Source organism: Hypomesus nipponensis, chromosome 15 (genome assembly GCF_054491055.1).
Source record: "Hypomesus nipponensis isolate SF chromosome 15, ASM5449105v1, whole genome shotgun sequence".
NCBI lineage: Eukaryota > Metazoa > Chordata > Actinopteri > Osmeriformes > Osmeridae > Hypomesus > Hypomesus nipponensis.
This window is the reverse complement of record NC_140375.1, coordinates 16,536,050-16,563,760: the sequence shown is the minus strand read 5'-3', so window position 1 is coordinate 16,563,760 and position 27,711 is coordinate 16,536,050. Positions and strand designations below refer to the sequence as shown.

The window sequence follows — 27,711 nt, the reverse complement described above, 5'->3', positions numbered from 1 at the left end:
CCACAGGTTGCAACGCAGTAAACGACGAGTTTTGCAATAGCAAAGCGAAATGATTTTCACGGGCGTTTGTGGCAATCAGTTCTTTCAAAGAGCTTATAACTAAATTGGTATACGTACGACAGCGTTCAGCTGTTGTGGAACAACAACAAAAATGCCACACTGATGTAAGCTAAGCTGTTTCTGAACTGATTGAACCACTTTCGGTAGCCTATTCTCTAGCTTCAACGCGATTCGGCCGAGAGTACCGTCTTTTTGACTGTTCGCGTTAAAGTTTTGCCCGCTCACTAGTGGTCCGAAAACTGCTTCGAAATGTCGGAGCGGACTCCACTCCTGCACTATCGCCTTTCCACAAGTGTCAATGAGTCGGGGGAGCACCAGGCGAGTCTGGCCGGGGAGGCAGTGGAAAAATCCCCGGCTGTCCCCAGACGAAAGTCGGCACACCATGGGCAAGCCCAAAAACTTTCCACTTTTTTCGGCGTGGTGATACCCACCTTACTGTCTATGTTCAGTGTGGTGGTCTTTCTAAGAATTGGTAAGTAGCGGATATAGGCCTTACTTTTGTCGATATTCAATTATAATACAGGCAGGAAATAAAGATTAGTTACACATTTCTATTAGACGAGTCCAAGTTGGCTATCCACTCATAAAACTAGTTGACTAATAGGCCTAGGTCGAATTTAGTTGACATGATCAATAGGTATTATCAGTTTCACACCTTAAACCAGCTAAAATGTAACATGGACGTAACATTTATTGTAAAGGTTAATGTTCTCAAACGGCATTTAATGCCCTCCCTTTTACCTGTCAAATATAAAGATTGATGTGCCTACCTGTTGATACTTCATGATTAAGGTCTTAAGTCATGACAATGATACTGGTTGCTAAATGGAAAGTCCCTTGACTTGGAAAACCCATTATCTTAAAGGTGTATCTATTTTAGTTCAAATATTTGTGAAAAGGCAAGTAAAACAGCCAAATATACCACAAAGGGTGACACATTTGGATAAAATATTGCCTGGAAAAGACCATGAAAGATTAAGATAAGCGCTTGAGTCTTACTGTCAAGTCTAATTTTTTCATTGAAAGAGAAGGGTAGCCCTTTACCGCGTCATAACTCGGGTCATGAGCTATTAATCGTGTTCACATGATGTGGGTCTCGAGGTCAGATAACTATGCAGATGATGATATCGATAACAGGAGTCAAGTAGCCAAAATATATATAAATAACAAACAAAATGATCAAACACCATATCAAATGTTTTTTGTTTTCTTCAGCTTTTGTTAACTGATGTTCTTTGAGGGTGTTTTAACGGTAAGTGGCTGCCTGATTGTGTATTATCCGTGCTTGCCTCGTGTGTAGTTAGCCACCCTACTCTCATTTTCCCGGGCCGTCTCGTGAGATGTCAGCTGCTGAAGTGCAGCTACACTAGCTGACCTTCTCCAGGAACACACACATACACACACTCAGTGACATTACTATTTCAGACATATTTACTACATACAGGTTACAGACCCCTGCATGAGTTGACCTGTTAATGTTATAAGGTTTATTGTAATTATTATATATTTTTTTTTACTAAGCTAAGAGAGAGGCCTAGCGTTAGTTGTGGAGGACACATTGTTACAACAGTAACAATATTTTGAATTTGCTTGCCTTTAACATGGGTGAATTGGCTGTAGAGTGAACTGGATGCTCATAACCATCGATAAACAAGGACATGTTATCTGATTGCATGGGGGTACTAATTAATCATGATTGTTTTCATGGAAATGATTGTGTCTGTGGGGAAAATCAACAGTAGGGTAACAGGTTCCCACTCCCTAGCTGATGAGACCGCATATCAGCATGCCTGTCCAAGGGTACTACTAGCAAACTGTTCCTCAAAAAAAAAAAAAAAAAAAAAAAAAAAAAATGGCACCCTGTTGTTTATTTGTGTTTGGTCACCACCAAACCTACATGTCCCCTTTTTAGAAATCATTTAGCCTGTTGTAGTTTCAGCTTGTTAACCAACCAGTCTGCTCGATGTGTGCTGTTTCTTCCTCTATCCCCAGGGTTTGTGGTGGGTCAGTGTGGGCTGTATCAGACCATAGCCATGTTCCTGGTCGCCTACTTCATCATCAGCATGACTGTGCTGTCTGTCTGTGCCATCTCAACCAATGGGGCTCTTGATGCTGGTGGAGCCTACTGTATCCTTACACACTTATGAATTGAGGTAGCTGTAGTGGTGACCGCCTGGAAATCCAAACTAGTTGTAGCTGGCCCGGGTCCAGGAGCCCAGACCCTTAGGTGTCAGGGTGGTTTACCTGGCAACAGGTGATCCACGCACATATGCCCATGTATGATAAGTGTATGGAGGAATAACAACTATGTTGTATCCTCATTCCTCAAACACCAACACTTGTGTCACTGTGTTTCTGCATTTCCTCATGCAAGAATAGGATTTGTCAGCAGATTCTGTGAGTGAGTGAGTGAGTGAGTGAGAGACAGAAAGAGACAGGAGTTATTGTTCCTCAGACACTCGTAGACAACTGCCATTGTGTAGAAAAGTTAATGTGTAGAAGGGTTAACTGTGTCCAGTAGGATGGGAATGTGTGTCTACCCCCCCCCCCCGCCCCCTTTCCACCCCCCACCAACACACACACACACACACACACACACAGTTCATGCCAGCTGAAATGACAAACGGCAGCAGTGTATCCCTGAGCCTTAACCGTCCCCCTCCCAGACATGATCAGCCGAGCACTGGGGCCGGAGTTTGGTGGCAGCATTGGCATCATGTTCTTCCTGGCTAACGTGTGTGGCAGTGCCCTCTTTGTCCTGGGGTTGGTGGAAGCTATCGTTGCTACTTTTGGCATCCCCGAAGGTACCAGATCTCATATCTTGTTCGTCATGGAGTTATACCACAAGCTATGGATAGGTTGGCGTTTGCTCGCTATTTGTTATACTTTTTTTCCTGAATGACCTTTCCTATTTTATTTTACTAGAACATCTGGATGTTTTTGTGTGTGTGTGTGATCAAGTCATGTGTTTGAATGTTTTACTCTGCCAACATCCCCAGGTAGTTTCACTCTTTCTTACTCCGGTCAACCAGTCCTCATTATTTCACCATCTCTGCCGTTCTCTCCCCTCTCAGCAATTCCATCTCTCGTTCCCTTCATTCCCACCCTCTCTCCCTGACTCCACCCTCCCCTAAGACCCCACCACTTTGCCCTCTCATTTACCCCCCCCCCCCTTCCTCTCTCCCCCTGCAGACAGCACCAGTGTTCCTGGCCCCCAGCAGGTGCTGCCCACCGGGTACTGGTGGCTGCTGCTGTATGGCACGGCCGTGCTCTTGGTGTGTCTGGTGGTTTGTCTGGTGGGAGCCCACATCTACGCCAAGGCCACCTTCCTCATCTTCCTGGCCGTCATGCTGGTGCTGGGCACCGTCTTCGTAAGCTTCTTCGCCGTGCGCCCTCGCACCGTGACCCTGCCCGGCCCTGCGCCGCCCTTCGTCAACGGCTCCGGTCGTCCCACCACCGCCAACTTCACCGGCTTCAAATTGGACACGCTGCTGGGAAACCTCGGACGTAAGGCGTGGGGGCGGAGGAGTGGGCGGGGGTGGGAGCTATGTGTCTGAGAACAGTTATGATATTGATGACTGTTTCTGTTCAGTTTTTGGTCAATTTAGACATTGGTGATTCAAATGTCTGTTTTTAATATTTTAGGTTTGTTAGCAGACACACACACACACACACCCCTACCTGCCTGCCTATCCATTCCAAGCTTTCCCTTGTTGGCTAAATGTTTGCCAGGTTTTGCTGGCAGTGAAAAAGAGTGTAATTGATTATTTTGTTGTAATTAGAGTAGCTGTATATACCTTGACTGCTGTGAGTGAGCATTGCAGAGCCCTGAGAGGGTTATACAGGGCTGTGGAAATCAACCACATGATTACTCTGCTAATCACTATAAGTCCTTCCCCCTGCACACACAGTCTCTATAGACCCCATATTTGCCAAAATGTCAAAATACACACATTCCGCCACAGTCAGCTTCTCACTGAAGTTCCCTTTCAACATGTACACAATTTTATGCACAAACCATTTCTGGTATTTTTTGTATGTCTAGTTTACATGCAAAGATCTTTGATTGGATCATATTTCATTGAGTAAGCAGCTAACTATGTTTACCTTTTTATGTTTTAATACAAAAGACTGTAATCGAAATATACAGTATGAAAGAAATGTGTGTCTTTTTCTTAGCGGACTATGTGTTGGACTACACTACGGGAACAATGATGAGCTTTGCCACCGTGTTTGCGGTGATGTTTAACGGCTGCACCGGCATCATGGCAGGTTCCAACATGTCTGGTAAGCATCCGGCCGTAGGACTGTCTGGGCACCATGATGGGCTCTCCACATTCTGTTCAACTGAAGGTTTTTTTGGGAAGTGGAAGGATGTTGAGGGATCAGGAAGAGTATATGTATGTGTGTGGGTGTAAACCAATGTTGTGTGTGTGTGTGTGAGAACCAGTCTTGTTGTGTTTGTGTAAACCAATGTTGTTTGTGTGTGCGTGTGTGTTTAAACCAATGTGTGTGTGTGTGTCAGGTGACCTGAAGAGCCCCAGCTCCTCCATCCCTAGGGGCACCATCACCGCCGTCATCTTCACCTTCATCATCTACAACCTGCTGTGCCTGCTGGTAGCCTGTTCATGTGACCGGTCAGACATGCGCACACACACTCATATATATACACATGCACACACACATATCCATATGCATGCACACATTCCCTTACAGGCACATATATTCGCACACACGGACATACAGATACATACACACACACAAAACTCTTAAATCATAGTCATGTACATACTTGTTCTATTCTGTCCTCTACCCTGATTCCCCCTCTGAGGGGGTTTAGCTCAGTGTCAGTGTTCAGTATTGATGTGGCACTAAACCAAGTGTTGCCAAAGTGCTAAACTGACATAAAAGGCCTATAAAGGAGCTTTGGAAATCAATACTGCCATCAGTTATCCCATCTCTCTCTCTGTCTCTGTCTCTGTCTCTCTCTCTGTCTCTCTCTCTGTCTCTCTCTCTGTCTCTCTCTGTCTCTCTCTCTCTCTGGCACACACACGCACGCTTCCTCATACCCTCTCAACTGTCTCTGTAGCCACAACACAACAGAGAACCTTCCTGGTTACAGCTACAGGATGAGCTTGTGCTACTTGGCCACTGTGAGCCAAGTTACACATGTCCAAACCTTCCTTCTGCCATGCAGACTAACACTGGAAGCTCCTCACATGACCCCTCCAGAAGCCGGAGAGGCCCCTTTCTTGTGACGGGTGTGTGTGAGGGTGTGTGTGTGTGTGTGTGGCTAGGGAAGGGTTAATAAACTGAACTCATGTGACAGAATGGTAACCCAATGGGGTTGAGTTTTGAGGAAAAGAGAATGAGATACCAGGCTAGAATATGATAGAAGAAGAAAAGGAAGAGTAGTCATGTGACTACGAAACGAAAAGAAACAACAATTATTTTTGAAGGTGTGGTTTGTTGTAAGTTCTCCATTTGTGTCTGGGACAATCCTCTGTTCCTCTTTAGTCCAGGCAGAGGGAGTAACTCAGAAGAAGTGGTTTGTGGATGTCAGTACAGTGATTATACTGTACTTTGATCCCTTTTTATGGACGGGATCCCTTTTGTACTCAAGGACAGTTCCTTATTTCATCACATTGTGTTTCTGGGAATATCCTCAGGCTTGCTGCAGGCAGAATGTATGTGGTTGTCAGACATCTTAATTGCTAATCATGTCAGAAGAGGTAGCATATTGTGGGTGTAAAGATGGTTGTTGCTGGCATGTTCTACCCTGGTTGCCGACAGAAGTTTGGTCTAGAGGTGTGGTGTAGTTCAGTCAACTCTCGGGATTTGATTGGAGCATGAATTGATAACCATAGACCTGAAAATGGGTGGTTTGACGTGGAGGAAGTAGCTGTATCTAGGGGAATGTTAATATGCAAGGGCTAATCATTAAGTCGCTGGGTTTGGGAGGAGGGGGTTAGGGGGTGGGGAGGGGGCGGGGCGGGGCCTATCTCAGCCAATGGCACAGAGCGGATCTGCCCCCGCCACCTCCCCTGCCTCTACCATGAGCGAGCAACATGCAGAATATGAGGCAGGGAGCTAATAGAGAAAGAATCCCCCCTGATGGACAGTAACAGAGACTACCCAGGGGAGATGGTGGAGGCTGGCAGGGGCACAGTCGTACAACAACCAGGTGTGAGTGTAGGAGTGTCTGTGTGGCCTCATACTGCCGCCTTATCGGACGTGGGCCAATGGGCTTGAAGCAGGCTGACACAGGTGTAGTTAAGGAGCTGCCTAAGAGCCATGCCTGAACTAGGCTTGGCTCATTCAAAAAAAAATATATTCATCAGCAAGTCCCCCCTATGTGTATGTGTTCATACGCATCCCAACTAAACGGATTAAGTGGATTAAAATATGAAGCTTAGTATTAAAACCATCAGTCAACATCAAACTGCAGCTAAACTGTCAAACAGGGAGGGCCAGAGGTATAGAGTTACCATGGTAACAACGGCCTCTCTGTGATTCAATCGATTTGAATGTTGGTGACTTCCAGAAGAAACAAGAACATTTGAATGATTGATGCCCATGTCGGAAGCCGATGTACTCTAAGTAAGCATGTATTGGTCATAATGTGTAGTTGCGCGAAACAGCCAGCAGATGGCGGTCACTGCCCCTGACAGCAGAAGGAACTGTCCATTTTGGCTGAGGTAAGCATGCTCAGTTTAATCCCAACTATTTTTCCTTTTTTTTAAGTGTATATATATATGAAATCGTAGATTTATCAATGCCCATGACAAATTGCTACCCAAGTTGGCAGTGTATTTAGTGGGCACTTATAGTGTATTTCAGGAAAACACAGAACGGTTGTGTGACTGCTTTGCAGGGCAGTGACTCTGACTTCATGAAAAGGTTACAGGTGCAGTCCTGTGTATGTGTGTGGAAGATGGCTTCCTCACGACATGGATGATGATGATGATGATGATGAGGGGGAGGGGGAGGGGGAGGGGGATAAAGGGCCAGTCGCCAGATAAGGAGTCTATTATCTCTGTGACAGGGTTGCCTGTCGTGACAGATTGCCTGTTGTCAACGCGTCACCAAAGCCCTGCCCCATTCCTAAGTGTACATTCCACTGCGTGCGCGTGCGTGCGTGCGTGCGTGCGCGCGCGTGCGCGTGTGTGTGGAGGGATGAGTGCCCTGGATGACTGACAGTGAAGTGTGTGCATGTATCTGGTTGAATGACTTTGTTCAGTGTGTGAGTCTCTCTCCGTGCTCTTCTGTGTGTTGTCCCTCAGTGACCTGTGTGCTAATCCTCCCCTGCTATTGAAGCTTATGTATTAATTACTGGCGGGATGATTATATTAATTTAAATCTGCCATCCCTCTTTTGTTCTGCTATCTCCGACATGCAGACTTGTGTGTGACTTAAGTCAAAGAGTCCCCCAAGTCTCTCTCGCTCTCGGCCTCTCGTTCGCTCTCTCTCTCGCTCTCTCTCTCGCTCTCTCTCTCTCTCTCTCTCTCTCTCTCTCTCTCGTTCGCTCTCTCGTTCGCTCTCTCGTTCGCTCTCTCGTTCGCTCTCTCGTTCGCTTTCTCGTTCGCTCTCTCGTTCGCTCTCTCGTTCGCTCTCGCTCTCTCTCTCGCTCTCTCTCTCGCTCTCTCTCTCGCTCTCTCTCTCGCTCTCTCTCTCTCTCTCGTTCGCTCTCTCGTTCGCTCTCTCGTTCGCTCTCTCGTTCGCTCTCTCGTTCGCTCTCTCGTTCGCTCTCTCGTTCGCTCTCTCGTTCGCTCTCGCTCTCTCTCTCGCTCTCTCTCTCTCTCTCTCTCTCTCTCTCTCTCTCTCTCTCTCTCATATCTCAACTCTCCCTCCCATCACTCAGTTGTTTTTCTCTCCTCTCTTCTTCCCTCTCCCTTGCCCCCCCCCCCCCCCCGCTTTACCTTTTTTCAGACTTTCCCAGTAGCCTCACGGTGCTTGCATCTTGTCCAGATTCCCGACATTGTTCAGCAACAAGTCCCACCATTCGCATCTTCCTCCTGCCTGTCCGCTCTCTCTCTCTCTCTCTTTCTGTCCCTCTGTTCCCATGCTATCACCCCAGCACAGAGCTCCACTCCTTGGCTGCTGTTCTCTCTCTCTGTCCATCCCACTTTTTTATTCTCTCTATCTCTCCCACACAGAAATCCCAGTCTCTGTTTCCCTCATTCGATCTCTCCCTCCTTCTTTCTCTCTCTGTCTCTCTCCCTCTTGTCTCTCTCCCTCCTCTCTCTCTTTGTAACTCACTCCTTCTGTCTCTCTCTCACTCTCTCTCTCCCCCATCTCTCCATCCATGTGGTCTGGTACAGGTTTCCAGTCCACAGTGGTAACAGAGCGTCCAAATCAGCATGTCCTTGAAACAACACACTCTTACTTTGGAACCTTTCTCTGCTAGCAGGAAAGGAGAGGGAGAGAAGAAGAGAGAGAGGACGGAGAGGGAGAGGAGGAGAGGACAGGAAGGAGGGAGAGGGAGAGGACAGGAAGGGGAGAGGGAGAGAAGGACAAGACAGGGAGAGGGAGAGGACACGAAGGAAAGGACAGGAGGGAGAGGGAGGGAGGGAGGGAGGGAGGAGGGGGGGGGGGGAGAGAGGCATGTGTGCCAGAGTTTGGTCTACACAATACCACAGGCTCTGGACAGTAAGCACCCCCTCTGTTACAGGGTGAACAAGGTTCAAATTCGGATTTGTCCTTGCTCTTCTTTTCAGATGCCTTTTAAAATCTCTAGTTCTCTTCTCCCCTCTCCTGGACTCTTGGAAACATGGGCTGAGATCTTCTAAAAGGAATGTAGTAAAGATGGACAGAGAGTTTGCGTCTCACAGGGAGGAGAGTAGAGGAAAGGAAGAGAGGTAGTGTCTGGGAGATCTGTGCAGCACTTGTTAGTTATTGATTCCATTTAATTATCCCTACTCCTCTAGGAACACTTCCCTTTCCTGTCATAGTCTCTCTCTCTCTCTCTCTCTCTATCTCTCTCGATCTCTCTTGATCTCTCTCTCTCTCTCTCTCTTGATCTCTCTCTCTCTTGATCTCTCTCTCTCTCTCTCTCTTGATCTCTCTTTTGTCGCTCTCTCTCTCTTCTCTCTATCTAGTTATTTCCTCAATCAGCAATGAACGTGCCTCATAACCCACACAATCACAGAGTGAATGAAGTTGAGTAGTAAATCCACTGGTTTGGTTTGGATGAATAGTGTTGATTATGAAATTGTATTCAAAGATTGTAACGAACCCCAGAACCAACAGACGAATGACCTTAATTAATGACAGCGAATAAACAAAGAAAGAAATGGATGGATTAACGAACGAGTGCAAGAGTCGACGAATGCTTGAGCAAGCAGTCTCGTGGCTCTTTTACTCGTTTACCACCCTCCCTTCATCTTAAAAAGCCCTTCGTTTGTCAGCCTCTTTATTTCGCTCTGTTCTTTATTTCAATGGCTGAGCTCATTCCAGCTGGATGATCTGATCAATAATCTGCTTTACTGCCTTTCAGAGAGGGACATGGGGGCCACAAACACACACACACAAACACAAACACACACACACACACACACACACACAAACAAACACTGGCATTGGCACACATGCACACATTATAAAACTGAAATATACGGTTCCATACTTGAATACCCCTCTTTCTCTCTCTCTCACACAAACACGCACACACACCCCTACCTACCGTTGTCACCCCCGTTATTATGGCTTTGTTTTGGAGAGCAGATTTGAAAATGTCAACCTCGTTTGGATTTATGCTGCACCTGCCACACGTCAAAGAAATTAATAACCAGGTCCTGAGAGTGCTCAAATCCATCACTCACCCACACGCACACACCCACGCCAGGTGCCAACGTATATACCGTACACATTGAGCTCAGCAAACCCTCAAAACAGTCACATACAGACCACCTCCACCCCCACATACAGACCACCTCCACCCCCACATCCAGACCACCCCCAGACCACCTCCACCCCCACGTTCAGACCACCTCCACCCCCACATACAGACCACCTCCACCCCCACATCCAGACCACCCCCAGACCACCTCCACCCCCACGTTCAGACCACCTCCACCCCCACTTTCAGACCACCTCCACCCCCACCCCCAGACCACCCCCACCCCCACATCCAGACCACCTCCACACCCACGTCCAGACCACCCCCACCCCCACATCCAGACCACCCCCACCCCCACATCCAGACTGACCCTCGTACACAGTCATGTATCACGTGTGCCTGTCTGTGATGGGGCATCACTGGGAGAGCGTTATGAATATGTCAGAGACTCATGGTAAAGCTTTGGTTCATCAACTTTTAACTTCAGCAGCCCACTCATAACGGCAACACTCGTCAAATAAACAATGTCATTTGGCATTTCCTAATATTCGTTTGGATGTTAACTTCTCTCAAGAGCCTATTGTGTGTGTGTGTGTGTGTGTGGTGTTGTTGGTATGTGTGTTGTGTTTTTGGTGTGTGCATGCGGGTCTCACTGGGAAATTACAGTGTGTTCAGATCTTGGGTCGGAGAGAACAATACTTAATAGAGCCATGATGATAAGTAGAAAAAGCACTGGACCTGAAAGTAAACGTGACAAGCATCTTAATGATGAAAGAGAAGACTGGGAGGGAGAGAGAGAGAAAGAGAGCTCTCTCAGGGTGGACAGAGGGGATGGGGGTCTACCAGACAGGAGAGAGAGTACGTTTAAAAAACGTAAAACGGTTTCTTTTGTCTGTCATTCGATCGAGCACCCATTAGGTACCCTTTAGGTACAATCGTCACTGTGGGTTTCACGTACAGACACACGGCCAAGCACTTTCCTGCGCATTGTGTTGCTGTGTTGTGTCAAAGCCAACTTGTCATTTCTTTGACTCGTTCTAGCTCTCCATCTCCCTCGCTCTGAACCACGTGGCTCTTAGTCACAACACTTCATTGGGGTGTCAGCAAAATCTGTGTTTGATAACAGGAGCAATAAACTTTCTCTCCTCCTCTCCCCTTCCTCTCCTCTCCCTCTCACCCTCCTCTCCCTCCCCTCTCCTCTCCCTCTCACCCTCCTCCAGCATCCTGCTCCAGAGGGACTACAGCTTCCTGAGGGACATCAACGTGTGGCATCCTTTCGTCACCATCGGGGTCTACTCCTCCACCCTCTCTGCTGCCATGAGCAACCTAATCGGGGCGTCCCGCATCCTGTACGCACTGGCACGGGACGACCTGTTCGGTGAGCGCTGACATGCGCGAGCACACAATTTCTTCTTATTTACTTCTGTTTTCCAATCCTTCTTTCTTTTCTTCTATTTTGACCTCCTCTCTACGTCTTTTCCCCTGTTCATAGTGTGTGTGAGACAGAGAGAGAGATATCACTGGTGTGTCGTGGGATGTGGATGGCATCGTCAGGCTGGGTTCTCCTGCAGCGTCAGGCTGGGTTCTCCTGCAGCGTCAGGCTGGGTTCTCCTGTAGCGTCAGGCTGGGTTCTCCTGCAGCGTCAGGCTGGGTTCTCTTGTAGCGTCAGGCTGGGTTCTCCTGCAGCGTCAGGCTGGGTTCTCCTGTAGCGTCAGGCTGGGTTCTCCTGCAGCGTCAGGCTGGGTTCTCTTGTAGCGTCAGGCTGGGTTCTCCTGTAGCGTCAGGCTGGGTTCTCCTGCAGCGTCAGGCTGGGTTCTCCTGTAGCGTCAGGCTGGGTTCTCCTGCAGCGTCAGGCTGGGTTCTCCTGCAGCGTCAGGCTGGGTTCTCCTGCAGCGTCAGGCTGGGTTCTCCTGCAGCGTCAGGCTGGGTTCTCCTGCAGCGTCAGGCTGGGTTCTCCTGCAGCGTCAGGCTGGGTTCTCCTGCAGCGTCAGGCTGGGTTCTCCTGCAGCGTCAGGCTGGGTTCTCCTGCAGCGTCAGGCTGGATTCTCCTGCAGCGTCAGACTGGGTTCTCCTGCAGCGTCAGGCTGGGTTCTCCTGCAGCGTCAGGCTGGGTTCTCCTGTAGCGTCAGGCTGGGTTCTCCTGCAGCGTCAGGCTGGGTTCTCCTGCAGCGTCAGGCTGGGTTCTCCTGCAGCGTCAGGCTGGGTTCTCCTGCAGCGTCAGGCTGGGTTCTCCTGCAGCGTCAGGCTGGGTTCTCTTGTAGCGTCAGGCTGGGTTCTCCTGTAGCGTCAGGCTGGGTTCTCCTGCAGCGTCAGGCTGGGTTTTCCTGTAGCGTCAGGCTGGGTTCTCCTGCAGCGTCAGGCTGGGTTCTCCTGCAGTGTCAGGCTGGGTTCTCCTGCAGCGTCAGGCTGGGTTCTCCTGCAGCGTCAGGCTGGGTTCTCCTGCAGCGTCAGGCTGGGTTCTCCTGCAGCGTCAGGCTGGGTTCTCCTGCAGCGTCAGGCTGGATTCTCCTGCAGCGTCAGACTGGGTTCTCCTGCGGCGTCAGGCTGGGTTCTCCTGCGGCGTCAGGCTGGGTTCTCCTGTAGCGTCAGGCTGGGTTCTCCTGCAGCGTCAGGCTGGGTTCTCCTGCAGCGTCAGGCTGGGTTCTCCTGCAGCGTCAGGCTGGGTTCTCCTGCAGCGTCAGGCTGGGTTCTCCTGTAGCGTCAGGCTGGGTTCTCCTGCAGCGTCAGGCTGGGTTCTCCTGCAGCGTCAGGCTGGGTTCTCCTGTAGCGTCAGGCTGGGTTCTCCTGTAGCGTCAGGCTGGGTTCTCCTGTAGCGTCAGGCTGGGTTCTCCTGCAGCGTCAGGCTGGGTTCTCCTGCAGCGTCAGGCTGGGTTCTCCTGTAGCGTCAGGATGGGTTCTCCTGGGTTCTCCTGCAGCGTCAGGCTGGGTTCTCCTGCAGCGTCAGGCTGGGTTCTCCTGCAGCGTCAGGCTGGGTTCTCCTGTAGCGTCAGGCTGGGTTCTCCTGTAGCGTCAGGCTGGGTTCTCCTGCAGCGTCAGGCTGGGTTCTCCTGTAGCGTCAGGCTGGGTTCTCCTGCAGCGTCAGGCTGGGTTCTCCTGCAGCGTCAGGCTGGGTTCTCCTGCAGCGTCAGGCTGGGTTCTCCTGCAGTGTCAGGCTGGGTTCTCCTGTAGCGTCAGGCTGGGTTCTCCTGCAGCGTCAGGCTGGGTTCTCCTGCAGCGTCAGGCTGGGTTCTCCTGCAGCGTCAGGCTGGGTTCTCCTGTAGCGTCAGGCTGGGTTCTCCTGCAGCGTCAGGCTGGGTTCTCCTGCAGCGTCAGGCTGGGTTCTCCTGCAGCGTCAGGCTGGGTTCTCCTGCAGTGTCAGGCTGGGTTCTCCTGTAGCGTCAGGCTGGGTTCTCCTGCAGCGTCAGGCTGGGTTCTCCTGCAGCGTCAGGCTGGGTTCTCCTGCAGTGTCAGGCTGGGTTCTCCTGTAGCGTCAGGCTGGGTTCTCCTGCAGCGTCAGGCTGGGTTCTCCTGCAGCGTCAGGCTGGGTTCTCCTGTTGCGTCAGGCTGGGTTCTCCTGCAGCGTCAGGCTGGGTTCTCCTGCAGCGTCAGGCTGGGTTCTCCTGTAGCGTAGACATCAGGAGCAGCACTGGAATGACTCAGCGCTGTCTGCTTTAGACTAGGGGTTAGTGTGTGTGTGTTTTAAGGAGTCAGATGTCACCAATGTGTGCTGCTTAACCTTGCCACTGTGTCTGGTGCCCACACAGTGATGGATGCCCTAGTCAAGCACACACACACACACACACACACTTGGATGCAGCTGACGTTTCATCCCCGTTTTACACCTCTATCTGCTTTCTCCTTCCGTCCTCCATCCTTTCTTCATTTTCTCCTCAGTAGGCTTTATTTGATTTGGAGTCTCTAATGTAATTCTTTTTATTTATCAACTGTGAAATGTGGTGTTAAACTTTCATTCCCCCTGCCTCACCCGTCGCCCTTCCCTCTCTCCCTCTCTTCTACATCGGTTTCTAATTTCTTTTTTCCTTCTCTCTCTCTGTCTCTGTCTCTGTCTGTCTCTCTCTCTGTCTCTGTGTCTCTCTCTCTCTCTCTCTCTCTCTCTCTCTCTGCCTCTCTCTCTGTCTCTGCCTCTCTCTCTCTGCCTCTCTCTCTCTCTGTCTCTGTCTCTCTGTCTCTGTCTCTGCCTCTGCCTCTCTCTCTGCCTCTCTCTGCCTCTGCCTCTCTCTCTGCCTCTCTCTCTGCCTCTGCCTCTCTCTCTGCCTCTCTCTCTGCCTCGCTCTCTCTCTCTCTGCCTCGCTCTCTCTCTCTCTGCCTCGCTCTCTCTCTGCCTCTCTCTCTCTGCCTCTCTCTCTCTCTGTCTCTGTCTCTCTGTCTCTGTCTCTGCCTCTGCCTCTCTCTCTGCCTCTCTCTGCCTCTGCCTCTCTCTCTGCCTCTCTCTCTGCATCTGCCTCTCTCTCTGCCTCTCTCTCTGCCTCGCTCTCTCTCTCTCTGCCTCGCTCTCTCTCTGCCTCTCTCTCTCTGCCTCTCTCTGCCTCTGCCTCTCTCTCTGCCTCTCTCTCTGCCTCTGCCTCTCTCTCTGCCTCTCTCTCTGCCTCTCTCTCTCTCTCTCTGCCTCGCTCTCTCTCTGCCTCTCTCTCACCTCTGTGGTTCCGGTCTGGTGACCAGTCCTCTGGCCTGTGTGTGTCCCCTGCAGGCAAGGCTCTCTCTCCTGCCAAGAAGACCTCTCACAGCGGGAACCCCTGGGTCTCAGTGCTCATCTCCTGGTTCCTGGTGCAGGTGAGGATCCAAGAGTGACTACACTGGCTGCAGTTTACTCAGTCGGTCCAGTTCTTCACCTCAAGTGCGTCCTCGGAGTGAAGGCAGAGGAATGTGCCTCCATAGTTCAGTGGTGTGTCCTGTCCTTAAGGCAGCAGAAGGAGGCCCCGGGCATTGACCCCAGGACCGGAGGGGTTCACTCCTTGGCCTGATGTGAGGACCAGGCTGGAAGAGACCATTGAGACAGACGCATTGATAAATATAGACCTTGTTAGAGGCAGAGAAATAAAGAGAGGGAGGGAGGAAGGGAGGGCAGAGGGAGGCTCTTGAAAGATTGTCATTATCACAGGTGAGTCTGAAAGGCTAAATGGAGGTTCTTGGTCTCTCTTGTTCTGCCTCTGTCCCAGAGTGAGGCAGTAATTATCTTGTTCTGCCTCTGTCCCAGAGTGAGGCAGTAATTATCTTGTTCTGCCTCTGTCCCAGAGTGAGGCAGTAATTAGAGGGAGATCGTTAGCCGCTCGACTGCTATCGGAGATCGTTTACTCTCTCGTTCTGCCTCTGACTCTCTACCGCCTCCCTCTCTTTCCGCCTCTCTCCCCCTTCTCTATCACCCCCTCTCCATCCCTCCTGATCCCTCCACCTCTGTAATAAGAATAAGAAAAATAATACATTTTATTGGGATTGCACTTCTTGCAATCTCAAAGTGCGAATACCCTCTCTATCCCTTTCCATCCCTCTCGTTCGCCCATGTGCTCCCTCCCCCCACTGCCATTGGATTAATTCACTGATGACAAAAGTGTGATTCTAATCTGGGCCCTGGTTCAACACTCTCATAGGAGATGGGATGAGGGAGAGGGAGAGGGGATGAGGGAGAGGGGATGAGGGAGAGGGGATGAGGGAGAGGGGATGAGGGAGAGGGGATGAGGGACAGGGGATGAGGGACAGGGGATGAGGGACAGGGGATGAGGGAGAGGGAGGGAGGGGACGGAGGGAGAAAGGGTGAAAATGAAGAAGGCTAGACTTGAATGAGAATTGGAAAGGCTGGCCTCTAAGAATTATGGTTCTTTTGCTTTGTCCGTGTCTGTGTACACACCTGAGTACACACACACACACACCAGTACACTGTCACACACACACACACACACACACAGAGTGGCGCTGTGACAGCAGTTGTCCATGCTGGCCTGTGCTGGAGTTAATGGCTAATTAATGTTCTGGTAAAAGGTCCTCCCATGGGACGCATGCAGACACACTCACTGTGACTTTGTGTTGCAGAGGTCAGATAACCCTGCCTCTCTCGCTCTCTCTCTGTCTCTCGCTCTCTCTCTGTCTCTCGCTCTCTCTCGCACTCTCTCACGCTCTCGCTCTCTTTTGCTCTGTCTCTCGCTCTCTCTCTCGCTCTCGCTCTGTCGCTGTCTCTCGCACTCTCTCACGCTCTCGCTCTCTCTTGCTCTGTCTCTCATTCTCTCTCGCTCTCTGTCTCTGTCTCTCAATCTCTGTCTCTCTCTCTCTGTCTGTCTCTCGCTCTCTCTCAGTGCCTGTCAATAATGTAGCTTCATGAATCTCAATTCCTAACTCCCTTTGTCTTCCATTACCTCTCTCCTCTCCATCTCTTTTTCTTGTCGTTTCTGACCTCTGCCAACTTTGAATCTGTGTGTGTGTGTGTAGACTGCGTACGTGTTAATGCAAAGAGTTAAAGAACAGACTCCAACTCAAGGTCTCTCCCCTCCCTCCCTCCCTCCCTCCCTCCCTCCCTCCCTCCCTCCCTCCCTCCCTCCCTCCCTCCCTCCCTCCCTCCCTCCCTCCCTCCCTCCCTCCCTCCCTCCCTCCCTCCCTCCCTCCCTCCCTCCCTCCCTCCCTCCCTCCCTCCCTCCCTCCCTCCCTCCCTCCCTCCCTCCCTCCCTCCCTCCCTCCCTCCCTCCCTCCCTCCCTCCTGGTGTGTCCAGCTGGTGCTGTTTTCAGGGAAGCTCAACACGATTGCCGCCATCGTCACCATCTTCTTCCTGCTGGTGTACGCAGCTGTGGACCTGGCCTGCCTGGCCCTGGAGTGGGCCTCCGCTCCCAACTTCAGGTACACACACACACACACACACACAGACGGACACACACACACACACACAGACAGACAGACAATATTGTTTATCTACATACACACCCCCCCACACACAAACATATATACTATACACAAAGAGTGTGTGTGTGTGTGTGTGAGCCTATCAATAATCTATTGCAGTTTACATCTTTCTGTCTCTCTCTATGTCTCTCTGTGTGTCTGATGGATGGTGTTAAGTGTGTTTGTGTTAATCTTCAGTGCGTGTGCCAGTTGGGCGCTGTGGCGACAGTGTGCTAATTAAAAGACCTAAACCAGCCAGTGCTCCCAGCTGCTCATCGACCAGGCTGGAAGTGTGTGTGTGTGTGTGTGTGTGGGCATGCCTGTGTGTGTGTGTGGGCATGCCTGCTTGTGTGTGTGTGTGTGTGTGTGTGTGTGTGTGTGTGTGGGCATGCCTGCTTGTGTGTGTGTGTGTGTGGGCATGCCTGCGTGTGTGTGTGTGGGCATGCCTGCTTGTGTGTGTGTGTGTGTGTGTGTGTGGGCATGCCTGCTTGTGTGTGTGTGTGTGTGTGTGTATTGAGCTCTCACATTGTGCTTGTTTATAAAACAAGTCCAGAGGAGCGACACCTCGGCTTCCGCTCCGGTGCTCGGCCGCGTGTAAAGAGCACCGGGGAGAGTTCACCAAACTTTTTCCCTCTTTCCTGTTTGTCCCGGTCTGCCTCGCTCCCTATTGGTTAACGAGGTTTGGCCGTGTGCTGATAAGCCTCGTGGTTGGCTGGCCGGATGCAGTGGGGCGCTTCCTCCCTCGGCTGTTAATTCTGTTAGCCTGCTTGTCGCTCTGTCGCCGGGCGGGTTGTTGCGGTCGGCAACGCTGTTGGTTTGTTTGTTGTCGTCCGCTGTAGCTTTCCTTCCATCTTTTCTTTTTTATTTTTTTTTCCTCAATCTTTTTCCGGGCGAAAGGAATTAAAAGCCATTTAGCGAGGCACTCCCCTGAGAACTGCTCTGTAATTAGCAGAACTAATTTAGCAGAAATATTTCCCATTCCTCTAAATTTGGCACACGCACAAACACGTGTGTGTTTGTCTTTTTTGGTGAGAGGGGGAGTGGGGGGTGTGGGGCAGAGAGGGACTGGGGGGGAGGGGTGTGGGGCAGGGAGGGGGAGACTGGGGGGGAGGGGGGTTGGGGCAGAGGGGGGGAGACTGGGGGAGGGGGGTTGGGGCAGAGGGGGGGGGGGCGAGGAGAGGCGGCTGCTAAATGATGATGTTGCTGTAGAGCTGTCTGCTTGTTAATAGTGTGTGTGCGTGGGTGCTAAGTGTGTGGAAGGGATAGTGCGTGCGAATGGGTTTGGATTCAGTTTTTATTGTGTGTGTGTGTGTGTGTGTGTGTGTGTACATGCAAGGCTCTGTTGGCTGCAACTCTATCAGTAAACGGCTCCAGTTTTCCAGAATGTTCCTTTGGGGCAGTCCATGGTTCTGCTGCTGATGGCACAGTGCACCAACACTGGGACACGGCTGAGCAGCTTGGCAACACGCACACAAACACACCCCATTCAGACCTGTATTAGGAAACTGCTGACAGCTGGCCACATGATAATGTTTGTCCATCACTTGAGCCTGCAGTCTCTCAGAGTAGATGACCCAGAGGTCTTCTACTGTATATAGTGTATGTGTTGGCCTACAATTACACCATCATACTTTCTACTCTCAGGGCCTACGCCATGCAGACAAAAAATAACTGTAAAGTTGTGTGTGTATGTTTAAAAGGGCGTTGGTCCAGTCCCTGAAATATTGTTGCTTCCTCATTCTATGTGACGTAACGTCTGATTGAGAACTTACAGACTTTTTACTTATGGACGATGACTGCATATCTGGCAGCTTGGTAGGGGGGGGGGGGGGGTAGCTCTTTCATCGAGGGTGTTTTAAGGTGATGGCCATTGGATCTGTTTCTGTCCCCTCCAATAATGACGTGTCTTTTGGCTGTTGGCTGGCTTTTTCTCTCGCCCTCTCTGTCTCTCTCTCTCTCTCTCTCACTACTTGACGGGTGACCATTTCTTGTTTTTGCTGATCTCAGCAGAGTGACATCAGTCATTTGGAAACGGGGGGCGTGCGAGACACAGAAACAACTGAGAGAGAGGTATGGAGGCTAGACACAGGAGAAAGTGAGAGATTACCGAGACAAAGGGAGGGAAGGGAAGAGAGGCGGTGGGGGAGAGAGACAGAGATGGAGAGAGAGCGAGACAGAGATGGGGGGAGAGAGAGACAGAGATGGGGGGGAGAGAGAGACAGAGATGGGGGGAGAGAGAGACAGAGATGGGGGGGAGAGAGAGACAGAGGTGGAGAGATGAGAAGGAGAGAGGAAGAGTGGAAGAGAGAGTGTGTGGAAGAGAGAGAGTGTGTGTGTGTGTGGGAGAGAGAGGCTGCGCTGGGGATGAGAGCTTTTACCATAATTACACATCCTCTCCAGCAGGGAGAGGGAGGAAGAGATGGAGGGAGGGAAGAAAGTAAGGAGGGAGGGAATGGAGGGAGATTGAAATACAGTAGGTGGGGGGCAAGAACGCTGTGAGTGATTTAAACAATGGCAAAATAAAGGGAGGATAAGTCCACAGCAGGTAGAACCATCTTTCCCTCCTACAGGGATGGAATTACACTTTCAACCTCCCACCAGCTTCTCTCCACGCTCTCGTTCTCCCTCTAAATCGCCCTTACCCTACCCTCACAAGGTAGCCGGGGCTGCTACGTAGCATTAGCGTTTTGCCTGGTCCTCGCTAATGAGACCGAATGAGGGGAAGTCTGCTAGCGTAGCCTAGTGCTTCCCTAGCGCTCCCAGCTGGACCGGGTGCTCGTTGATGGAGTCAGTCATTTGGAGGGTAATTACAGTTGCCCGGCTCGGCCTTTAATGGCTGTTTATCTCCCGACGCTCTCTCCGCTTGAGATTGGGGTCGCTTGGTGATCGATGACCCTCTCCTAGTCCTCTGCCCTACCCCAGGGAGCTAAGGCATGACACACACACATTCACACACACACACACACACTCACACACTCACACACACACATTCACACACACTTAGACGTGAGGTGTACAGTACACACCCACAAATACATTAGGAGACAGCATCACAAACTAATATTAACTTTTGTTAAGGCCCTTTTTTTTATGACGCACACACAGACACACTGAACTAAACACTTTTCCATAGAGGAACTTCGTAATCTGCATGCTGTGTGTGTGTGTGTGTGGGCTTTAGGATTAATTACCTGAATCTCCAGCTCACCTTTACTTGTTTAGCATGCTGCGATAGAGCTGTACGTTCTGTTGCTAGGAAAGTGCCCCCAGAGGGATGTGTGTGTGTCTTTGACACATGTAAATGAATCTGTCTTCTTCTCAGGAGTGTGTATTTTGTAAGTTATAGTTACGTGCAGGAATATATTCAGGCGTGTGAATGCAAATCAATAGCCTAACCCCCCTCGTCTCTCTCTCTCTCATCTACATCTTCATAGACCCATTCGAGGACTCCTCGAATAACAAACAGGATTAGCCCACAGACACAACAATCCCTTCTTTCTGCAACTTCCTCAAACGTGTGCATGGAAAAATCAACATCTCTCTCTCTCTCTCTCTCTCTCTCTCTCTCTCTCTCTCTCTCTCTCTCTGCTATCCCCTCTGCATCCCTCCACTCTTCCTCCATCCTCCCTCCCTTTCTCCACACCTCTCCCCCCCCTCCTCCCCCCCAGGCCGACGTTCCGCTACTTCACGTGGCACACGTGTGTGCTGGGCATCGTGGGCTGTGCCATCATGATGTTCCTGATCAACGCCATCTACGCCTCGGCCAGCATTGCCTTCATGCTGCTGCTCCTCCTGCTCATCCACTACCTCAGTCCCACCAGCAGCTGGGGCTACATCAGCCAGGCGCTCATCTTCCACCAGGTACTCACACACACACACACACTCCTTCCCACCCTCACATTCACTCCCACACCGACCTCATCCCAAGTATCCGTGTTCTGTGTCCTCTATCCTGCAAGCTTGTGTCTCCAGACCACACTCTTAAGGAAGGGGGGGTTTGGGCGGTTCGGTTGCCAGGAGGGACCGTTTCCAAGGGGACGGTTGCCAGGGCGCATGGGGTGCCAAGCGGCTGTCAGACGTTGGGCTGCTCCAGGAGCATTATTACAGCCACTTAACTTATTGAGCCTCTCGTTTCCCCCCCCTCCTCCTCCCCCCCCCCCCATTCCGCAGGGAGAGGGAGAGTAACGAAAGAACCGCAGAGACACAAGACCCCACTCCGATTAAACTAACAGGCTAACTGGTGTGTGTGTGTGTGTGTGTGTGTGAAGGTGTTCATAGTGCACATCCCATCAGTGTAACATGGCTCGTGGCCAACTGGGTGACTTTGAAGTAAGAGATAGAGGAGGGGATGTGGGAGGCCTGGGATGGAGAGGAGACCCTCTGAAGATGACAGATGGAGAGATCTGTCAAACTAATGCCTGCGGAGGGATTGGTCATAATGTCAAAAGTGAGTGTGAGAGGTGGTGGACATAAACAGACGGAGAGATGTGGAAAAAGATGGAGAGATGGAGGGATGAGGAGATGTGATGAAGGGATGTGGAGATGGAGGGATGTGGAGATGGAGGGATGTGATGGAGGGATGTGATAGAGAGATGGAGGGATGAGGAGATGAAGGGATGTGATAGAGATGGAGGGATGAGGAAATGAAGGGATGTGATAGAGATGGAGGGATGAGGAGATGAAGGGATGTGATAGAGATGGAGGGATGTGGAGATAAAGGGATGTGAGGGAGGGATGTGATAGAGAGATGGAGGGATGAGGAGATGGAGGGATGTGATGGAGGGATGTAATAGAGAGATGGAGGGATGAGGAGATGAAGGGATGTGATAGAGATGGAGGGATGAGGAAATGAAGGGATGTGATAGAGATGGAGGGATGAGGAAATGAAGGGATGTGATAGAGATGGAGGGATGAGGAGATGAAGGGATGTGATAGAGATGGAGGGATGAGGAGATGAAGGGATGTGATAGAGATGGAGGGATGAGGAGATGAAGGGATGTGATAGAGATGGAGGGATGAGGAGATGGAGGGATGTGGAGATAAAGGGATGTGAGGGAGGGATAGAGGGGAATGAGGAGTGCAGTCTGATCCTCGGGACCTCGGCCTAACTTCAGAGCCTTCCTTGATGATGATTATGATCAGGATAATGACCATAATGATGTTAGAGTGCATCCTCATCAGCGCTCCCTGCCTCCCTCTCTCTGTCTTTCTCCCCCTCACACACACTCAGTCTTATCTCTAAACCTCCCCCCTGATCTATCTCACTGACAAACACACACACACGCACACACACACACACCCCTTCACCTTGCGACCTGATGCATGTTGTTATTGTGGACATGAGTTCAAATGGACTCCCCATAATGAACTGTAGATTTCAGTTGCATGTTTCATTACACTTGGGTAATGTTTAGTAGGGGATCCTATAGTAATGGTAGGTTCCACTTGGCTGAATGTGTCTTAATGATACCTGGACGTGGGCGCACAGGGACCTAATTGGAATCTGTGGTATTTTCACTCCTTAATGACAACACACACACTCTAAAGTCCCTTTTGCTGTCTTGTGTCTTAATGGGATTCTGATTGTGGATGTAATTTGTTTCTGCAGTGTATGAATCCCTTTGATTAGAGCGCACACACACTCACACAAACTATAGCCCAGACCAGAGAGGGGGGGCGGAATGGAGGTAATACACGTGTGTGTGTGTGTGTGTGTGTGTAACTGTGGCTTCAAAGTCCCATAGCGGATGCCATTGTGGCTATGGTGTATGTAAAGGTTATGTTACACGTGTTCAATCGTTGTGGTGTTTGCGTGTCCAAGCGTTATCAGATGGGAGTCCTAATGAAGTTGGGGTTCGTCGAAAGGAAAACATTTCTTTACATTACATTTACATTTAGTCATTCAACAGACGCTCTTATCCAGAGCGACTTACAGTAAGTACAGGGACAGTCCCCTGAGGCAAGTAGGGTGAAGTGCCTTGCCCAAGGACACAACGTCACTTTGGCACAGCCGGGAATCAAACCAGTGACCTTCTGATTACTAGCCCGATTCCCTATCCGCTCAGCCATCTGACTCCCCATTTCTAACTGAAATGCCCCCCCCCCCCCCCAGGTGCGTAAGTACCTGCTGATGCTGGACGTGAGGAAGGACCACGTCAAGTTCTGGAGGCCCCAGGTGCTCCTGATGGTGTCTAACCCCCGCAGCTGCACCGGCCTCATCAGCTTCATCAACGACATCAAGAAGAGCGGGCTGTACGTCCTGGGACACGTGCACCTGGGAGACCTCAGTAAGACCGCCAGGCCTGGAGACTGGGGAGACTGGGGGGGGGAGACTGGAGGGGGAGACTGGAGGGGGGAGACTGGGGGGGGAGACAGGAGGGGGGAGACTGGGGGGACGGGGGACGGGACGGGACGTCCTGCATGTTCTAGACGTTTCCCTGCTCCAGCACACCTCATTCGAATGGTAACATCCTATCATTTGAATCAAGTGTGGCAGAGGAGGGAAACAGGCTGGACAGGGGGTCCCTGAGGACCATGGTTTAAACTCAGAATGACCCTGAGGGCTTGGAGGGATGGGAGAGGTGACCCGCTCTGACTCCAACACTGTAGGACCACCAGGAGAAGAGGAGAAGAAACAAATTCTCCTCCCCAAAGTGAATGTTGGCTGTGTGGTCAGGCAGCAGGGTACAGCATAGTCTCACGTTGTCCAGGCCTGTCTAGACCAGGCTCATGGTTTCTATTCTGCTGCAGAACCCAGTCCTTCATGACGTGATCTGGGAGAGCTAGCCAGGAGCAGCATGGGAGACACGGCCTTTGGCCAGTTCATCTACAGAGATATGAATGTTTCATTTCTGTTCTTTAGTTTCTCTCTCACCTTCTCTTTTGTTTTGCCCTCTCCATACAATTTATTTTCCTCTGTTCTCCCACTCTAGCTTGTCTTATTTCCCTGTCGCACTGTTTTATTCTCATTATTATTATTATTATTAATTCCCTTTTTCTGTCTGTCTGTCTGTCTCTCTCTCACACACTCTCTCTCTCTCTCTCTCTGTCTCTGTCTCTGTCTCTGTCTCTCTCCCTCTCCCTCTCCGTCTGTCTGTCCGTCTGTCCGTCTGTCTCTCTCTCTCTCTATCTCTCTCTCTCTCTCTCTCTCTCTCTCTCTGTCTCTCTCTGTCTCTCTCTGTCTCTCTCCCTCTCTCTCTGTCTCTCTCCGTCTCTCTCTGTCTCTCTCCCTCTCTCTCTGTCTCTCTCCCTCTCTCTTTCTCTGTCTCTCTCTGTCTGTCTCTCTGTCTCAGACACGTTGCCGTCAGACCCTCTGCAGTCTCGGTACGACTCGTGGCTGTCTCTGGTGGACCACCTGAACATCAAGGCGTTCGTCAACCTTACCCTGGCTGACTCGGTCAGGCACGGGGTCCAGCACCTGCTCTTCATCTCTGGCCTGGGTCAGCAGCGCCTGCTCCTCGAGCCTCTGCTGCTCTCAGCGGACCACACACACACACACACTCTCACTCACACACACACACACCCACACTCACACTTACTACCAGCTCTCACCCACACTAACACACACACGCACTACCAGCGCTCTGTTCTTGCTATCCATTTGTCTTAACTTAACTCTCTTTTTTTGACTTTCTCTTGATCCATACGCCATGTCTTTCATCCAGTCATTAATTCTCTCTCTCTCTTCCTCTCTCTCTTCCTCTCTCTCTCTCTTTGTCTCTCTCCTGCAGGTGGAATGAGGCCCAACACCCTGGTCCTGGGCTTCTATGACGACTGCCCCCCCGAGGACAAACTGTCCAACCCCTCCCTCACCTTCGCCCCGTCCCCCGACTCCTCCAGCCCCGCCCCGGACCCCGAGGACGACACCACCCTCTTCCACTTCCCCGCCGTCCGGGGCGAGGGCGTGGACCCGGGAGAGCACGGCGCCGGCAAGGTCCTGGGGCCCCAGGAGTACGTGGCGGTGATCGCCGACGCCATGAAGATGCTGAAGAACGTGGCTCTGGCCCGCTACTTCCACCTGTTCGACCGCGCCGAGGCGCTGTCGTCGTCTGCGGGGAAGGGCCGTCTCTTCGTGGACGTGTGGCCCGTCAACCTGCTGAGGCCCGACAGCAGCAGCTACGTGGACACCTGCTCCTTCTTCCTGCTCCAGCTGGCCTGCATCCTCAACATGGTCCGCGCCTGGCGCCGCGCCCGCCTCCGCCTCTTCCTGTGCGTGGAGGAGGGGCGGAGCCTGCGCGGGGCGGAGGACAAGCTGGGCCAGCTGCTCAAGGAGCTGAGGATCAAGGCCAACGTCTACACGGTGCCCTGGGACCAGCAGGTGGCGCTACACTGGCAGCGGCAGGGCGAGGTGGGCAAGAGGAGGCCGACACGACAGGAGGGCGAGGAGGAGGACGGGGGGGCGGAGGAGAAGAGGAAGGAGGAGGAGGAGGAGGAGGAAGGGGACTTTGTCAACAGCTTCCCCAGCAACGCCACGCGACTCTCTGACGAGTACCTGGCATCCGTCAACGGTCTGATCCTGCAGCAGGCACGCCCTCCTCCCGCCGTCCGCTTCCTGTACCTGCCCCGCCCGCCGGCGGACACACGGCGCTACACCGCCTACCTCCGCCAGCTGGACCTGCTGACCGTCAACCTGGGCCCCACCCTGCTCATCCACGGGGTCACGCCCGTCATCACCACAGACCTTTAACCCCTCCCCCCCCCCCCTCCCCCCATTTACCCATTTACACCTTCATTCAGACTCTCTAGAACCTTCCTGTCGTTCCTACGAGGAGGCGCCTCTGATCCGACGCGAGGCGGGTGTGGAACAGCCAGGTTAGAGAAGCTCACGTTTTCACAGATCAATGGCGTCCAGATGCAGATTCTGTCAAGTCGTCTGGTCTCAGGAAGACCCTTTTTCTGTTTGTTTTTCTTTTTCCTTCTCCAGAAACACACGTTTTAATGGTTTCTAACCCACCAAATCATAAAGGTGCAGCTTGGCACTCTTATTCCATGTTTACAGCACACACACACTCTGAAGCGTCTGGAAGGATGTTATACTGTAGAATCGAGTGTGAGAGTACGATGTATAATTTAATGGATGTATTTTCGGTACTTATAGTTTGTCCCTCTCCCCGTATTTTGATATTGCTGTGTCAATCGGAATACCAAAGTGCCTGAATGTTGCCGATGATCTCCCTGATTCTGAATGTTGCTGATGATCTCCCTGATTCTGAATGTTGCCGATGATCTCCCTGATTCCAAACAGGCCAACACATCCTTTCCCCCTCCATCTAACCTCCCAAACCAAGACCACGCTCTCGTTCTCCAGTCCGCTTGTGATGACGTCGTCATGGACCCCACATGCTCGCGTACACTCCTATGATGTCATGTTGTTTACTATGGGATGTCTGTCCTACATGGATCAGTCCCATTTTTGATGAGATTTCCATCCCATCAACAGTAGCCTCTGTTGAACACTCCTTTCCTATGCAAATCATGGTTGTACAGGGATCTGAAGGAAGATGGTATGATACACACACACACAAAATGGTATGCACACTCTGTGGGAAATAATCCATCATTTCTAAGCACTGTTAAACCTCAAACTGTACAATTACTGTTTGTCAATTAATAAATAATTAAAATATTTTAACAGGTTTTGTTTTTACAACATGATTTCTAAATGTTTATTAGTTTGCTGTATATGGATGCTATTCCAATCTCAAATTCAATTCAGAAGCTGTTTTGGAGAAATGCATGGTGTTTGGAGTTGTCTGCGTTATGAAGATGACACAACCGAACACTCTTTTTGTACTTCTATAAAAGTTCTCATACTAATCTGAAATAGGAATAATGGAAATACATAAAATGTAACACCATTAGAATATATATAAGTGTAGAAAATATCTAAATGGAGTTTAGGAGCCATGAAGGGAAGCTGACAGAGAGAGGTGGTGGCTCTACTTCCTGAACAAGACCTCTTCCCTTCACCAGATAAGAAATCGTTCCTTTCGGCTTCGGGGATGAAAGAATGAGGGGTGGAGAGACGTGTGAGAAGGAGGGAGGGTGTCATGTCTGATGAGGAAGAGCGTGTGTGTGTGTCACCAGGGAGGAAGAGGGCACACAACTGTGTGTGCCTCTGGTAAATAACAAAGTCATGGGGAGCGACAACATGTGACACACCAAAACTCACCCCGAGCCTTGACTAGGAGACACTGCATCTATCACTTTAAATTACCTCATCTGATATTCTCCATCTCTTCTCACTCGCTGTATTTCCTTCTTGTGTCTACATTGCAATCACTTCGGCCAGTGTTACGTGACAAGCAGACTACCAGTGATGCCGTTGGGGGTAGAAGGACGAGTGAGTGGTGGAAGGAGTGAAGGAGATGAGCCACTTAGGTCACAGTGTTACCGGCCATGATTAGTAGTCACGCGGGAGCGTCAGAGAGAGAACCTTGATTTGCTTACCCCTGCTAACACTGTTTAGTAAAGACACAGAGTGCGTGATTTATTATGAAGAACCCAAATACTGGAGTTTTGCCTCCAGCTGTTAATGTTGTGTGAATGATTGGAGGCGTCTGTCCACTGTTGCTTGAATGACGCGAATAGAAATATCTGCATTGTTATGGCTAACACTGCCCGTGGATGATTATGGTGCTCCATATTCAGTAACGACTATGAAATCAACCGTCGTTCATACTATAAATGTCGTTGAACTGCAGGGTGTGTGGGTAAACTGTATTGAGGTGTGTTGTGTTATGTTCCTGTTATTCTTTGTGTGTCAGTGAAAGACGATGTCATGGCAACCCTAGGTAGGTTAAAGTTTCTGTATTTGACATGCGTAAGATGTTGTTAGAGAAGCATTGTGTGTGTGGGTGTTACCCTTTAGTTCCTCTGTAATGGACGCAAAGAACCTCTAATAGAGTATTCAACTGTATTTTAGTCGCAGTCGTTGTGACCTATGACATGT

At 50.8% G+C, this 27,711-nt stretch overlaps 1 protein-coding gene across 3 annotated transcripts; it reads left to right on the top strand.

Moving 5' to 3' along the window:
- On the top strand, window positions 1–26,391 carry LOC146257815 (solute carrier family 12 member 9). 3 transcript variants are annotated; one of them, XM_084674053.1, is made up of 14 exons: window positions 404–532; window positions 1,276–1,312; window positions 2,053–2,187; window positions 2,727–2,864; window positions 3,253–3,567; window positions 4,240–4,347; window positions 4,586–4,697; window positions 11,119–11,276; window positions 14,586–14,668; window positions 16,594–16,718; window positions 20,429–20,621; window positions 22,873–23,047; window positions 24,053–24,199; window positions 24,491–26,391. In XM_084674053.1, the coding sequence occupies exons 3-14, from the start codon at window positions 2,094–2,096 to the stop codon at window positions 25,444–25,446; spliced, it is 2,604 nt and encodes an 867-aa protein (XP_084530179.1). In that variant the 5' UTR covers window positions 404–532; window positions 1,276–1,312; window positions 2,053–2,093; the 3' UTR covers window positions 25,447–26,391. The 3 variants fall into 3 exon arrangements, with proteins under 3 accessions (XP_084530177.1, XP_084530178.1, XP_084530179.1); XM_084674051.1 differs by lacking the exon at window positions 1,276–1,312 and having other exon boundaries at window positions 1–532; XM_084674052.1 differs by lacking the exons at window positions 1,276–1,312; window positions 22,873–23,047 and having other exon boundaries at window positions 1–532; window positions 4,586–4,677.
- The last annotated feature ends 1,320 nt before the right edge of the window (window positions 26,392–27,711 follow it).